Here is a 16,444-nt window from a genome sequence, read left to right on the forward strand (position 1 = left end):
TTTTCATTTTCACAAAGTGATACATGATATACTTGATATTGAAATTGATATATATTGAAAACCACATACTTGACTCATGACTTAGGGATTAAACCAATATATGTTTTTCATCATTAAAACTATTGTACAAAAAGTACAACAACACTTCCCTGGCACATGAGGAGGTCGTGGGCTTCACTAGCACAAGAGGGTTGTAGGATTATAAACGATCGCAAGCTTTACTGGCACAAGATGGTTGTGGGCTTTGCTGGCATGTGAGGGTTGCGGGAAATGGCACAAGGATCTCAAGTTGGCAAAGGCGATGACGGTGCAAGCTCTACCGGAGTGAATGATAACAACATCGCAGATGCCGCGAGCAAAGGAGATCCGCAAGGGTGGCAATGTTATAGAGACTAAAGGCAAGGAGATCCATGAGGGCCGCGAGCAAGGAGGTCTATGAAAAACCTCAGGGTAATGCAAGGCGATAAACGACAACAACAAAGGATCATGACGGTAGAAGCACAACAAACTAAAGATTGGGAATGCAAGAGAAAAACCCTAGAGAGAGAAATGAAAGTGGAAAATGAAAACCCCTTCCCCCCTTTATATAGTGGGGGACAACACATATAAATCCTCCGACCTAGTTAAAAATTTCACAAAAAATACCTCTGGAATGACCCATGGCTAAAGAAGAACATATGAAATCATCAGCAAAGAATAACTACTCTTCTCCCTTGGAGACCAAGGCAAAAAAGTAAGGAGCAATTAATACGTTATAGTATAAAAATAAAAAAATAAAAGAAAAAATTAATAAATAAGTTAACCCAAGTCAAATGGGCAGAACCAGAATGAAAGGGAAAGCAGCAGAGAGGCACTCCCGAAAGTAACTCGAATAGCATAATGGAAGCCCGTGGCCTTAAAAGGCACGCGGAGTCCCTGTGGCCCCAAGGGGCATGTGGAGACCTCATGGCCCCCAAGGACCCATGGCTTCTTTGTCCCTCAAGACTCGTGGGAAAATCCCACAACATCCCATTCCCTAAAAATAGCAACGTCATCACCAAAGCATTTTCCTGAATACATAGGGGAGGCACACAATGCGTAAACTAGATAACTCCAACATTCAAAAATCCTTCCAGGAAAAGGATATACAATCATCCCAAATGAATCCTACCCCGAAAGGACAAGATAAACGTCATCTATAACAATACTGATTCTAACCAAATTAAGAAAAGTCATGATAGATGTTATCTGTAAGAATCCTAATGCTGGACTACTATGGATTACTCTATACTCCTCTATAAATAGGCAAACACTCATTCCAAAAAAAAGGTATCTCTGATATTGATGTAAATACTACTCTTAGGCTTCCATCATCCTCAATGTCTGACTTAAGTATCAGAGTGTTTGTACGGGGAGCCTCCTGCACCCTCTGAATGTTTTCTTTATTTGCAGACTTAGGTAGCTTAACAACGATGTTTGCTGTCAAATAAATTTATTATTGTATCTTGGAAACAATAGTGAGAAACCCCTCGTAGGAATGGTTCCCTGAAGGAAGAAGAGCTTTTTCAGGCGAGCTACATTGTTCAAGACAACATAGGGTAAAGTTGTACGGGATAAGGTTCTTCCTCGTTCTTCCCTAGAATGATGGCTTGACCGAGTAGATTGTAATGTGCAATATGCCTCTCCGAGAGAACCCCTTATCATTCTTTGGGAGGACTTGTGTAACGACCCGCTCCCACTTATGGGCGCTACCGGTAAATAATCGACCGGATTACTCACCCGATAACCACAACTGAAGAGTTGGACTATGTTTCAACAGGAAACGCCCTAGGTGGGAACTAGGCTTCGTCCTTCCCTTCGCTCCACTCAGGAATCGGTCCCAACTCAATAAGAAAAATCCAGCGGATCAAGACCCAAAACCCGAGTGAGCTTCACTTCTCTTCAGCTCACCCCATAGCAAGCCAGAGGTGACCCAGGCACAAAGCTAGCATACAAACACTTCGCTGAGTATTGGGAATTTATGAGAACATACCTTGCTGATCTTGACTCGGTCCAAAACTTGGCTTTACCGACTATGCCACATTCAACAAGAAATCTCACAATCATCTATCACACTATGATGATTACACAATTAAATACATTTAAGCTCAATAACACAGACATTTACTCACAAGGGTATATATACACCACGCCCCCTGGCTACATACAAGCAATATTAAAAATACATAACTCGGGCAACACAGCTAGTTGCCACAACAGCCTCCTGGCGCCATCCCTGCTTGTATCCAGACTTGCATCATCTACACATGAGGTAAAACCTCATGAGTCCTAAAGACTCAGTAAGGGTGCAATGCATGTAAATATGAGTATAATCATGTTTATGTATGCCAAATGCATGCAAATGAGGCTAGGCTCACACATCCTCACAACCCACTAAGGTTTGAGGCATCAACCTATCAGCCCCCACCTCTAGTCCTCCTTATGGCCACAGGTCCACTAGAGCTTGCATCACACAAGATATAACCACTACATGCCAATGCAACATAAAAACATTATCAAACACATTTACCAACTTGCAATGCCACCTCCACATGGGGCCGTCCCTTACCTGGCTCGAAGCCTATTCTCTGCCTCGGTATGAACTCCAGCCTGAACCGCAAGTTCCTCTAGGACCACTGCCTTCCCGGTCGAACCTAGAGGCAAAACACACAAAACCCCAACTCCATTAACATCTGGCATTCAACCAATGCCCTCAACTACGCCGCACATCGCCAAAATCATCCATCAACAAGATTTCAAATAACCCCAACACAGGGTTTAATCCAATAATTAATTATTCTACATTAACTCGCTTAATGTAAATAATTTGGGAAGGAATATTAATTTACCTCGGCTCATTTGGAGAGAAATTCGGAAACGACCACGCCGACGTTGCCTCCCGAGCTGCCGCTCGCGCCCAAAATTCCATTTTTTGAGCTTCCAACAAGCTCCTCAAGCCCCAAACTAATTTCCAGAACTTTCCCTCATTTTTCTGGAATTTTTCAGCTATTTTTCCCCAATTTTCCATATTTTCTTTTTATTTCTTTTCTTTTCTTTTCTTTTCTTTTCCATTTTTCTTTATCTTTTTCTCTTTTCCTTCTTTCTTCTTCACCTCCCGTGCGCACTGTTCATCTCCTTCAACCTCCAGCGCGCGCCCACGCAGCTGGCCACCGCCGCTGCTCGCGCTCCACCCCTGGCCGGCCACCTCCGCCGCAGCACAGCCTCTAACATCGGCGACCTTCACCGCAGCCCGTGCCTCCCGTGCACGCCCCTTCTTCTTCCTCACCGAGTCTGCGCGCATGGCGCGCCTGCAAGCATGGCAGCCAGCCACCGCCGCTGGCTTTGCCGGACGCTACTTCGGGTGGCTCCGCTACTGCCAGCCGCATCGAACTGCATTGCGGGCGTCATGCTCGGCCACCTCCATTGCAGCAACTCTCGGCCTTCAAGCCTCATGCGCGCTGCAACAGCCATGGCCACGTTCGGCCATCAAGCTTGTAACACCCGGTGTAACCGGTGTTAAGAGAATAGGAAAGGAAGTAAGTAAACTTCTAAAAATGCCCTTGAGAAAGTGATGATCCTTGAGATTGAGAATGCCCATGAGAAGGGTATTTTGGTAATTTGGATAGGAAAATCCAATAAAAAGGGTATTTTGGCAAATTTGAAATAATTCCTATGTGGAATTAGGTGAGTAAGTGAATTAAATCCCAAATTTGTGTTTATGTGGAGATATGGGATTAATAATTCATGAAATGAGAATTTTGGTGATTTGGAGTGATTCCATAAAGGAAATTAATTATGGAAAATAGGAAAAATGGTGGATATTAAATTATTTGAGGAGAATAATTATTTTTCCCTAAATTGGTAAATAAATGTGGTATTGCCACATGGATGACCAAGATCAAGAATTGGAAGCCAAGTTTGTGTCTTGGAGTGACACTTGGCATAATCTTGGAATTTGAGAGAAATTAATATATATAAGAAATGTGGGAGCATGTATATATATATGTGGAATTATGAGTTGGAGAATGATTTAAATTAAATGCAAAAAAGAAAGGATAATTGGTCTTTCAAGCATTTAATGAGAGGCATTATGGTGTTGGATTAAAGAAAATCCAAATGAAATGTGAAAATAGTCACCATTAATGTTTGAAATTATGGTGAATTAAATAAATGAAATGGAAAATGGGAAAATGGTCACCCATTAATGCTTGGAAAATGGTGTGATTTATTTAAATGAAAAATGAGGGATTATGTCTTTCAAGTAGTCTCTCATGTGATGGTGGAAATTAGTCCCATTAATTTAAATGGGAATTAAATATAAATTCAATGGATGAGATGTATTCTTGAATCAGAGAATAAATCCTATGGTGGGGATTTAAAGAGAAGAAATGGCATGGATTGCCATCCTAATAAAAGTGTGCTTTCTTTTAATGGTGGAGATGAAGTCTTACAAAGACAAAGGAAATCCAATGGATGAGAGTAATCAAGACCAAAGCACATGGATTGTGCTTTCTTGTGTGGTTGGGATTTTCTTTCAAAAAGCAAATGGAAATCAAGGGCTAAGATTAAGTCTTGAAATTGAGATTTCAAGACAATAGTAGTATTTAAAGGGAAAGTAAGCTCTTGTCTCAAGTTTTGCCATTTCAAAGAAAGAAAGAAAATGAGAGGAAGGAAGAGTTGTCTTCCAAGAAGAAGAAAGGGAGAAAATGAAAGAATGGAAAAGAAATGAAGATCAACCAAGGTATGTTCCATTCTTCTTTTCTCTATTTAGTATTCTTGTATTTAAAGTGAGTGACAAGTTGAAATGCCATTTTAGGTGGGAGAAAATGGTGTAGGAAGCTCTCTTGAAATAAAGATATGGAGGTTCAAGAATAAGGTAAGGGATGGCCCCATGTGGAGGTGGCCTTGCATTGCATTGTAAGTAGGTTGCATAGACTTTTATGTATCTCTTTGCATGCTTTATTTGTTCATGAGACCTATGGCCATGGGGGTGGGAAAGAAATGGTAGGTTGATGCCTCAAACCATGTTGGGTTGTGAGGATGGAATGACCTAACCATGCTTGCATGCATTTGCATTACATAGACTTGTTATGCTTGTATTTACTTTGCATATGCACCCTTACTGAGCTTTTGAGCTCATGAGGTTTTATCCTCCCCTTGTAGGTTGTTCTTATGTCAAAAGAGAGAAGAAAAAGTGGCAAGCTTGTGGGTGGAAGCTCATGGTGTTTACTTATTTTTGTTGTAAATGTATGGCTTATGGAAGCCTATGTTATTGTGTTTGATTCATGAGATGTAAATTTTATTGGGTTGGTAATGGCTTGTTTAAGCCTAAGTCAATGAGTGTATATTTCTTGAAGTGTTGATTTTTTTTTAAGTGAATGAGATTGAGACTTATGGCATGTTGAAGCCTAGGCAAAAACCTCACTTTGGTATGAGTTGTTGTGGAAGCATTAAGAGCATAAATTTAAGCCTTAATTTTGGAGAAAAATAGGCTAAATTTAAAGGAAAATGAAGTTTATTTATTCACTTTAAATTCTGGAAAATTTCGGGTTGTATAGCCCAAGGAAGAGAAAAAAAAAAAAAAAAAGAAAGAAGTGTGGAATACAGCTGGAGCAGCAGAGGGCTGCCAGCCAGCTGCAGGCCGCAGGGCGGCAGCATGCGCGGGCGAGCGCGCGCGCGCGGCCAGGCGAGCGCGCGCGGGCGGGTGAGCGCGGGCGGCCAGGCGCGCGCGCAGGCGCGCTGCCGCGCCACCGCGCGAGACATGCGCGGCCAGCCCGCGCGGCCAGCTGCCAGCGGGGCCCTGCTCGGGCCCCGGGCGGGCCAGCGGGCCCCGCCGGCCAATTTTTTTTAAAAAATTGGAATTTTGGGAGAAATTGGGGCATTTCTTTATTGATTTTTGGGCCCCGGAGGAAATTTCAAAAATAAAGGGATTTTTCGGGCATTTTAAGAGAAAATGCCGAAATTTTGGAAAATTGAAAATATGAGTTTTTCCTCCAAATTTGGTAATCAATCAATGGATTGATTTTTAAATAGTGATTTTATGGAGCCCGGTGAAAATTCTTGAATGGAAAAGAATTAAATAAAAAAAAATATGGCGATTGGGCGCCTGAAGGAGATTTTCTTTATAGCCAATGCGGTGTGGCTAAAGCACAATTCTGCTAGCGAATCCTGGGATTCCGCGAAGGGAAGGACGAGCCTAGTTCCCACCTAGGGCGTTTCGTCTTGAAACATGGTTCACCCTTCGCCACAGGTCGGGCAAGTGGACAATTTGGGTGATTGTTCATGATTAACACCTGTAAGTGGGAGCGGGGCGTTACAAAGCTCACGCTCACACTCTATCTCTCCCGCGAGCTCTTTCTCGCGCGATGCTTCTGCTAGGCTCCCCCAGCCCAACTTTCTCGATCTCACTCTCTTTCTCGCACTCTCTGGCTGATTTGCTTATCTCGACCATTTCATTTCAAAATACCAAGGGCGCTCGTGAGGAAGCTTCAAGGAAGCTTCCTCCTCTCACATGTATATATATATATGTATATATTTACTAAAATAACCCCATAATCCTTATTAATTTCACTAGAGAACCCCCTTAATTTCACTTAACAACCTCTTAATTCATTTAGGAATTTTAATAATATCACTTAGGCCCTCCAAGCCTAATTTAATTATCCTTAAACCACATAAATTTTTGATTTCTCAAAAATTAATTACCGACCTTTACTCGGGAATATTGATTTCGTCCCTGCGCCTACACGGAACATTTATTCGACCTGAAAACACTTAAGGGTTGCCTTACTCAGAAAATCGAACCACCCCTAGGGTCCCCTCAACTTCCAGGAGGTCCCCTGCAACCATTCGATATTGGCACCCATTCAGGCTTATACAGAATTTATTCCAAAAATTATTCCCGGTCGGACTGCTTCCAGCGTCATTATTCTCATCTCAAGACGCTCACCAATCCCTTGCCCTCTTCCTTGAACATCCAAGTCCCGAGGCACTCCCAGCCGCCAATTCGGCGATTTTATTAATTAATTGCTCAAAATTGACTTTTGGTCTTCCTGGACCACCCGAGGTCCTGACAAAATAATCAAAATTTATTTATTTTCAATACCATGTAATACCGGATATTACAACTTGCTTGTTGGTTTCTCCAGAGAAGAGTTCCTTCTCCGGGAAAACTCCCTCTCAGAAGACAAGCAACAACAATACATGTAACAACCTGTTTATTCATAAATTAATAAATATTCAAAAGCAAAATATTAGATTATAGTTCAAAAATTAACATTTAATAAGTTATTTAACTTTTGAATTTTTTGGAAAAAGTGATATAAGTGGTATTATTAAGGTGGGGTGTATGTGTTAATAATCGGGAATTACGGGGTTTAGAAGGAATTTTGAAAGTTGTTGAAGAAACTCTTTAAAATTAATTGAGTGTGTATTATATATTGAAGGATGTTACAGGCGAGGCAGTACACACGTGAGGGGGCTAGCTAGTGGGCATGGGATTGAGCCATGGTCGTGCGCACGCTGAAGGGAAAAATTGGTCGTGCTGCTGTTAAGTTGCCTTCAACCACTCATTTTGCCTCTTTTAAGCCCAATTCAAGCAGAAATCGAGCAGCAAATAGGAGAGAAATTTTGGGAGAAGAAGAGGCACAAACTGAAGCTGGAGAAGTGAAGAAATTGGGGGGCGGGGAAACACAAGAAAATTAGGGGAAAATTCGCGTAATTGAAGCTTAAAGTAGCCAAGTACATGGAAAAATATCTATTTAGAATTTTCTACAGATTGGATTTAATTTTTTGGCCACGATTTAATTATATTTTGAAAAAATATTGTTTTGCAGCATGTGAGCATTTAAAAGTGGAATCAACTATAAAAAGACAAGTTCCCCTTCTTTTCCCTATGTATGTATAAAATTCCCCTCATTTCTCATGGGGACAATAAAAATGAGTCTGTTGGGGGTTGTTGGTGTTTTCTACAAACGCAAAATTTTGGTTATGTCTTGAGGTTGTGGGATGTCCTGTGAAAAAATTGGATTTTTGTATAAGTTCTAGTTGTGTGTAAATCCTTTGTTTGTTATATCATTTTGAATGTCTAAACCCGTAGTTTCATCGAGGTGTTGCTCTGTCTCTTGTTTCTTAAGGATTGACGCTAATTTTGAGCCAAATTGTGCATAAAAGTTTTGAGATGGGAAGACCATATATATAGCAAATCTTAAATGATGAGGCGTGTGTGTCACAGAGTACCTAATAACCCCAAAATTCTAAGGAATCACGCCAAGAATATATGTGCTTGAATAAAGGCAAATTATTCTATGAGAATGGGAGGAAAATGGATTATGGAACTCTAATTAATCATGTGCCCACTAATGGTATGCAATTGTGAGAAAGTAATGAAAAGATTAAACGAGAACGTGTTTAGTCGAAACAACATGATGCAATCACATATCTGTTGTATGTGTATAATATATTAATACTTACATTATCGCACCTATTATTTTGCACATTGGTGTGACCGTAAGATGGGGATATCCATTTTTTTTTTTTTTTTTTTGTATACTCGGTGAATAATCAAGGGAGCTACGGCTCGCCAGACTGAGGTGGAAAAAGAATAATAATATTATAACATAACCAGGTATGGCTAGAAATGTGTATAATTGTCAAGTGAATTATAATTTATTTCATGTACTGTTAATTCAACTTTAATAAAGTTCTCAATACTTAATTTCTTTCATATTATATGTTTGTTGAGTCTTATAGCTCACTTTATTTGTTCTGTGTCAATCCAAATTAGAGCAAGGCGGCAACGGGTGGTGAGTCTAGCCACACCTGAGTTGGGAAACACGTAGTGTGTACAGAGTCACCTCAAGCAGAAGATCCTAGGGAGTGTTTTGTTTTTTTGAAATAGGGCACAAGAAAAGAAAATGATATTTTGCTATAAGTTTATTGCACGCCACCTATGTTTTGTAATGTATGGCAGTAATGCCTTGAATAGACATTGTAATATCCTAGTATTTTGAGAATAATAATAATTGATTTTTTTGTATTTAAAATATTTTTTTATATCGATTAGAGATTATAATTGAGAAAAGTAATGGGTTTAGAGTTAGTGGGCTAAATTGAAAAAAGAAAGGCTAAGTAAATGGGTTTAGAGTTAGTGTGTTAAGTTGAAAAAAATAAAAGACTAAGTAAATGGACTTAGAATTAATAAGCTAAGAAAGTGGGCTTAAAATTAATGAACTAAATAAAAAAATAATCTATTCAAAAAAAGATTTAGTGAAAAATAATTAAGGTGACAAAATAATAGTGGGTGAAATAATTGAGAAATTTGGGAAACAAAGTAAGGTGTCAACAAATAATTAAAGATTCTGGGTAAGATTTAGTAGAAAATAATTAAGAAATGTGATAAAATAATTAAAAATAATGGGTGAAATAATTGAGAAATGTGGAAGACAAAGTAGGGTGTGGACAAATAATCAAAGATAATGGGTGAAATAATTGAAAAATGTGGGAGACAAAATAGGGTGTTGACAAATAATTAAAGATTATGGGAGAGATTTAGTGGAAAATAATTAAGAAATGTGACAAAATAATTAAATATAAGAGTTGAAATAATTGAGAAATGTGAGAGACAAAGTAGGGTGTGGACAAATAATCAAAGATAATGGGTGAAATAATAGAGAAATATGGCAGACGAAGTAGAGTGTGGACAAATAATTAAAGATTATAGGAGAGATTTAGTGAAAAATAATTAAGAAATGTGACAAAATAATTAAAGATAGTGAGTCACTATAATTATGCTAAGCTTAATTCAACCTTCTATAAATAGAGAAAACTTGAAAGGTTTGAGAACTTAAATTAGAAAGATGAAGGTTGTAAAAAGAAAGATTTGAGAGTGAGAGAGGAATTTGAAAAAGAGAAAAAAACAAAATAGGAAAAACAAAATATATAGAAAAATACCAAAAATTCTTAGAAAAATCCTATAAGCTGAGTTTAGTAGTTCGTGTGAAAATTTATGGCAGAAGACGTCGTTGGATACGCAAACCGAGACTTCGTCGCAATATAGAAGAATATCGAATTGCTCCGCGGGAAGGTGAGTTATCTTCGAAAATTTCTTCAAAAATTCTAGAAATATGATAATGATATTTTAGAATTGTTGATGATGAAATTGGAAGAGAAATGCATGATTGGTATTTATTATGAATTTTTGAGGTAATAGATGCTTGAAAATCAAAGAGAAAATGAGAAATAAATAGAACATGGATTCTGAAAATTATGAGAAAATTTTTGGGGCTTAGGAATATTGTTTTAGGAATTATTCTGAAGATAAAATGAGAAAATTTTATGAGGAAGTATTATTTCATAATCTTGAGGAAATAATAAGAGGAAATGGGAGAAATTAGAAAAATTAGAGAAAATTAGAAATATGATTTTTTTTAAGTAATTATGGTGCCTAAGGCATGTCAAGGTTCATAATTGAGTATGATTAGAAGTCCGATGGGAATTTGAGGCAAAATTATGCTTAGGACAAAATTATCTTTTTGCAAGGTAAGTGGTACTTTTCAACTGGATTTAGTTGTATGAAAATGCTTGGTTTGTAAATGGTTTTACCAAAAATTTGATTTTTAATAAATGATTTTATCATGTTGCCATTTCTTGATCTGAATATGTTTATGTAAATTGCATTTACATGTATTGATGATAAAATATGCATATGTATACGAAAATATTGTTGATCATACATTCGCATATGGGTTTGAGAGTACGGGTCGGGACCGCTGCTTGGTAAGGAGGCTGTGAAAATGGGGAGTAGCAATACACCTCGACCTGGTAAGGAGGTTGTGAAAATGGGGAATAATAATAAGGTACGGTTGGCTCAAACCGAAATGATATAGAAATGGACATTTTGCATGCATGCGCGAAATATATTTATTGTTCCCTTACTTAGATGATTCATCATCTAACTTGGGCTTTGCCCGTAAAATATTCAAACGTTCCAGATGAAAATTGTAGCAGAAACGAGGATGAATGAGGCATGCAATGACACTTAACAAAGTATATTATGAATTGAATGATAAATTGAATGTATGTTATATAGTCCATATATTTAAGTTCTACTACTTTGAATTCTGAACGTTTTGAGGAATGATAATGTATAACCCTATGGTTAATGACGATGTAAGAAATAATTTATGATTAATGTTAAGATGTTAGGTTCGATTCTAGTTTCCGCATTTAATATTTATAATGATTCTCTTTCAAGATAGATGCATGAAAATTTTGAGATGGATATGAAAAATGATATGGTTTAGCAATAGTTTTTAGGAAGAAAAAAATTATTATCCCAAAATTATCCTAAGTTTTAACAGGCTCGAAAAACGGGACGTCACCTTAACAAATGTTGTTGCATGACTAAACAAAAGTTGTATCTTTGTAAAGTAGTAGTAAATTGAATTGAATGTATTGTTGAGATGCTTTGTTCCATTTCTTTAGCGACCTTCTCGCAGATTGCCTATGCTAGCGGGTACTCTAGGAGGCGAGCTGTGATAATACATCTTTGACACATCAACTTTCTACATCTTTGTCTTTAGTGGGATTGATCTTTGACACATCACCTTTCTACGTCAAAACCTTGAATTTAGTGCATCAATTCAACATTTTTTGCAGACAAATTGGACACGCGAAGGCAAAGGAATCCCCATTTTTGCTGGATTTTGGAAGCATTAATTGAAGGAGAATAGAAGCCAAATGAAGCTAGTATGTTTTTCTATGATATATATATCATAGATACATATCCATCATCAACACGTGACACCAGCCCATATGTTGATCTAACATGCTCACAGTAAGCAGTCAAATCATGGCCCATTGTTGCTGAATTTGAGTCTAAATTCCTCAGTGGCGCCCCTATTTTGTTGTTTCCACCTAATGCTGAAGATGCTCTAATAATCCTGCCAAACATGCATGATTGGCTATATATGCTTGCTAACATCTCACTTTTGCACATATCTTCACTCTTCAAGGTCTGTTGCCACCAAGCAACAACATTTAGTTCTCTATATACAGATATATCCCTGAACTCTTATATTAATTGTTGGTCTGTCAGCAACAAGAAGTGCTCAATGGGGACTCCAGGTTTGAGCTTTGCTGTGGTGTGTTCACTCTTCATATGCATTGTGTTTGTGGCTGCTGCTGCTGCTGGCACTGGGAGGTCTAATGAGACAGATCAACTCTCACTTGTAGCATTCAAGGCCAGTGTTGTGCAAGACCCCCTCCACGTCATGAGCCTATGGAATTCAAGCCTCCACTTCTGCCTGTGGCCCGGTGTCACCTGTGGCAGCCGCCACCGGAGAGTCACCGTCTTGGACTTGCAGTCCCTGAAGCTGGAGGGAACCATATCGCCGCACATCGGGAATCTGAGCTTTCTCAGAGTGTTGCAGCTTCAAAACAACAGTTTCAGGGGTAAAATTCCCCTGCATCTGGGCCGTTTGAGAAGATTAAGGGTACTCCGCCTGCACAATAATTCCATCAGTGGCCACATTCCCGCCAATTTATCCAGCTGTCACCAACTCAGCGTCATAAACTTATCAAAAAACATTCTAGTGGGGAGAATTCCTCCCGAGCTTGGTTCATTGCAGAGGCTTCTGTGGATTAAAATCGATTCAAACAAACTGACAGGACCAATCCCTCCTAGTTTGGGGAACTTGTCATCTCTTGAGATTCTTTTTGCAAGCAAAAACAAGTTGGTTGGGAGCATCCCTGAAGCTGTATGCCAATTGCCAAGCCTTAAGTTTATCGTAGTGAATGAAAATGGCTTGTCAGGTAAACTCCCTAGTTCACTTTTCAACCATTCTTCTATTATGGCTATAGATGTGGGTACCAACCACATTCAAGGAAATCTTCCCTCACAGTTTGGCAACACCCTCCCGAAACTTGAGTACCTCAGCATTTTCAACAACCAAATTGGTGGTCTCTTCCCTGTATCACTATCAAATGCCACGAATCTAATGTTCTTTGGAACAGGTCACAATAAGCTTACAGGAAAGGTTCCAACCTTGGAAAAGCTGCAAAAACTTGAGCGACTTAGCGTAGCTTTCAACCGTCTTGGCGGTGACTTGAGCTTCCTATCCTCCTTGACCAATGCCACCAATTTGGATCTTCTAGAGCTGAATGTAAATGAATTTAGTGGGTTGTTGCCACAATCAATTTCTAACCTGTCAACTAAGCTTGCAGAACTTTCTCTAAACTACAATCAATTATATGGAAGCATACCGGCAGGGATATCCAATCTTGTCAACTTGGAGGCCCTGTATTTGGCCGGCAACCGATTCACGGGTAATATTCCTCCTGAATTTGGGAGGCTTCAGAAGCTGCAAGACTTGGCTCTGCCAGAAAACAATCTCTCTGGGAGTATTCCCTACTCATTTGGAAATCTAACTTTATTGACTAGATTCAGTTTGGCAGAAAACAAGCTTCATCGCAGCATTCCTATTAGTATAGGGAAATGTCAAAATTTGATATTGTTGGATCTTAGTCACAACAGCCTTAGCGGCCCGATACCAAAACAAGTGTTTGATCTCTCATCTTTGTCGATAGCTCTGGACCTATCTCGAAACCAATTGACCGGTTCAATTCCAATGGAGATCGGAAACTTAATCAATCTCGATTACTTGGATCTTTCTGAAAACAAGCTACTGGGTAGAATTCCAGCCACTCTTGGCGCTTGTGTGAAATTGGAAAATCTTTACTTGCAGAAAAACTTCCTCCAAGGAACCATTCTTTCATCTTTTAAATCTCTCAGAGCCATCCAAGTTCTAGACCTTTCTCACAACAATTTGACGGGTGAAGTCCCAAGATACTTACAGGATTTCGACTTCTTGCAAAAACTGAATTTGTCTTTCAATGACTTGGAGGGCGAGGTGCCGACCGAAGGAGCTTTCGAGAATGCAACTGCAACTTCAATCACCGGAAACAAGAAGCTCTGTGGCGGTATACCCGAGTTTCTGCTGCCCAAATGCAATCCCAAACAGAAGAACTCCACCCTCACCGTGAAACATGTCATTGCCATATCATGTGGGCTTCTGGGAGCAATCTTGGTGATTATAATTTGTTTCATTTATCTTTTCTGGTTCAAGATCAAGCAGAGAAACAAAGAATCCCCTGGTTCGCTTTCACTGGAACCCTGCTCATTGATCAGAGTGTCTTACCAAGATCTCCTCAAAGCCACCGACGGGTTCTCTTCTTCCAATTTGGTTGGATCGGGTAGTTTTGGATCCGTGTATAGAGGAACTCTCAACAATGGAACAGTTGTTGCAGTGAAGGTCTTCAATCTTTTGCATCAAGGAGCTTCCAAGAGCTTCCTCGCGGAATGCGAGGCCTTGAAAAGCATTAGGCATAGGAACCTTGTCAAGATTCTCACTGCATGTTCAGGCCTTGACAATCAAGGAAAAGATTTCAAGGCCTTGGTTTATGAGTTCATGGTTAATGGAAACTTAGATCAGTGGCTGCATCCAAACCCCAAAGAAAAACAAAGTAGTACTGTGCAAGTGCATGTGCATGTGCCTGCTTTGAATCTTCTTCAGAGACTAAACATTGCCATCGAAGTTGCTTCCGCCGTGGATTATCTTCACCGCCACAGCCAAACGCCGGTAGTTCACTGTGATCTGAAACCGAGCAACGTTCTTCTTGACAGCGAAATGACGGCTCATGTGAGTGATTTCGGGTTAGCCAAATTAATCCTCGAGGACGGCTCCTCGAATAAAAGGAGTTCGACCGGGATATTACGGGGATCTGTTGGCTATGCCGCACCAGGTTTATCACCACCTCTACAACTCTCTCATGTAAAATAAATAAATAGATAAAATTCATTGTTTTGAGGGTCGATCGTGTTTCTTCTTGTAATTAATGTTGCAGAGTACGGCCTGGGGAGTGAGGCGTCGAGACAAGGTGATGTATACAGCTATGGGGTGCTCTTGCTGGAGATGGTCACCGGAAAAAGACCCACCGACGAGATGTTCAGTGAGGGTACTCTGAACAATATTCACAATTTTGTGAAGACTTCTGTGTCGTCAGAAAGGGTACAGGAAATTGCAGATCCACCGGTTGTTGTTCTTCAGGAGCCCCAGATGAAGAAAGGCGTGGAGAGAGACAAAATGTTAGAGTGGTTGACTTCAATCTTTGAGGTTGGAATTGGATGCACGGAAGAATCAGCAAGGGCCAGGCCAGAAATGAGCTATGTAGTGAATGAGTTGATTCTGATCAGAGACTCCATCGTTGCAACAAGAAGAGGGACTACCTACACACGAGTAATTTAGTCTTTTTCTTTTTTTTTTTATATGACCAAGTATCCAAGTTTTGCTCTGACTAATTTAGTTTTTTTGACATGTCAACGTATCATTTTGATAATTTTTATTAAGGTGGTATTTGTTAACCAAGATATAGGAGAGAAAATATCAAATATGAGAAATATTCCGAATGTTTGTCTTTTTCAACGTGTTTGTTAAACTTATCTTACATTCTTCGAAAAAAATCTCACGTGACGTTTTATTTAACTTTTTCTTGATAAATTTATATAGTCCCCCTCTAGATAAATCTATATGATATTTTACAAATAAGCCTAAATTACTTTTATGCCGATTTAGGATAATTAATGTCATTTAATACATTTTTAAAATATAAATTTATTAAATTTTATTAATAAGCTTGATTTTAAAAGAACTTATTTATTTAAGTCTTATAATTAATGTCGTCTAATATAATTTTAAATTGTCACATATTTTGACTATTTTTAAAATTTAAATTTTTCTCTATATATATATATATTTTATTATATAATACAAGTTCTTTTCATCGATTTTTTAAATTATTTTACTTAATTTTATATTTTACTATCTATTATAAAAATATATTTTGTCAATTTTTAATTATCCAAGTGGAATTATTGTAATTCCACCAATAATTATTTTTATTTTCTAAATCTTTTTAGAATTTATTTTTAAACATGGATTTAAAAAATAAAATATTATTTTTATTTTTATTTTTATTTTTATTTTTATTTGTTGACAATTTAAATTAATCATAAAATATTATTTTAATCATAAATTTGTTACTAATATTAACATATAGTTTTGAATGAATTTGGTAATAGAGAAATTTTAATAAAAAATATATATATTTATCTCAGTGCTTATCATATGGATTTAAAAAATATATGAAAAGAAAAAGTACAATTCTCAATAAATTTTAAAAAATTTAACAAACAGTCTAATAGAAATTAGATAATACTTTTCAATCTTATCTTAATCATGCTATATCTTGGTTTAGAAAACTTTTCAAACTTATTTTGATGATCTCTTATTTTATTCATTTTAACAACTACTATTAAGTATTAAAGGTTTACATGAGAGGGAAGCAAACTTTTTCTTCAAAATAATTG

At 38.2% G+C, this 16,444-nt stretch overlaps 1 protein-coding gene across 1 annotated transcript; it reads left to right on the top strand.

Moving 5' to 3' along the window:
• Window positions 1-12,131: 12,131 nt before the first annotated feature.
• LOC127805575 (probable LRR receptor-like serine/threonine-protein kinase At3g47570) lies at window positions 12,132-15,323 on the top strand. Its single transcript, XM_052342329.1, has 2 exons — window positions 12,132-14,820; window positions 14,923-15,323. The coding sequence occupies exons 1-2, from the start codon at window positions 12,132-12,134 to the stop codon at window positions 15,321-15,323; spliced, it is 3,090 nt and encodes a 1,029-aa protein (XP_052198289.1).
• The last annotated feature ends 1,121 nt before the right edge of the window (window positions 15,324-16,444 follow it).

Source organism: Diospyros lotus, chromosome 7 (genome assembly GCF_014633365.1).
Source record: "Diospyros lotus cultivar Yz01 chromosome 7, ASM1463336v1, whole genome shotgun sequence".
NCBI lineage: Eukaryota > Viridiplantae > Streptophyta > Magnoliopsida > Ericales > Ebenaceae > Diospyros > Diospyros lotus.

Coding starts and splice junctions, on each gene's coding strand:
- LOC127805575 (XM_052342329.1), top strand. CDS start 12,132: ATGGGGACTCCAGGTTTGAGCTTTGCTGTGGTGTGTTCACTCTTCATA. Junction 14,821..14,922: donor TGTTGGCTATGCCGCACCAG/GTTTATCACCAC, acceptor TTAATGTTGCAG/AGTACGGCCTGGGGAGTGAG.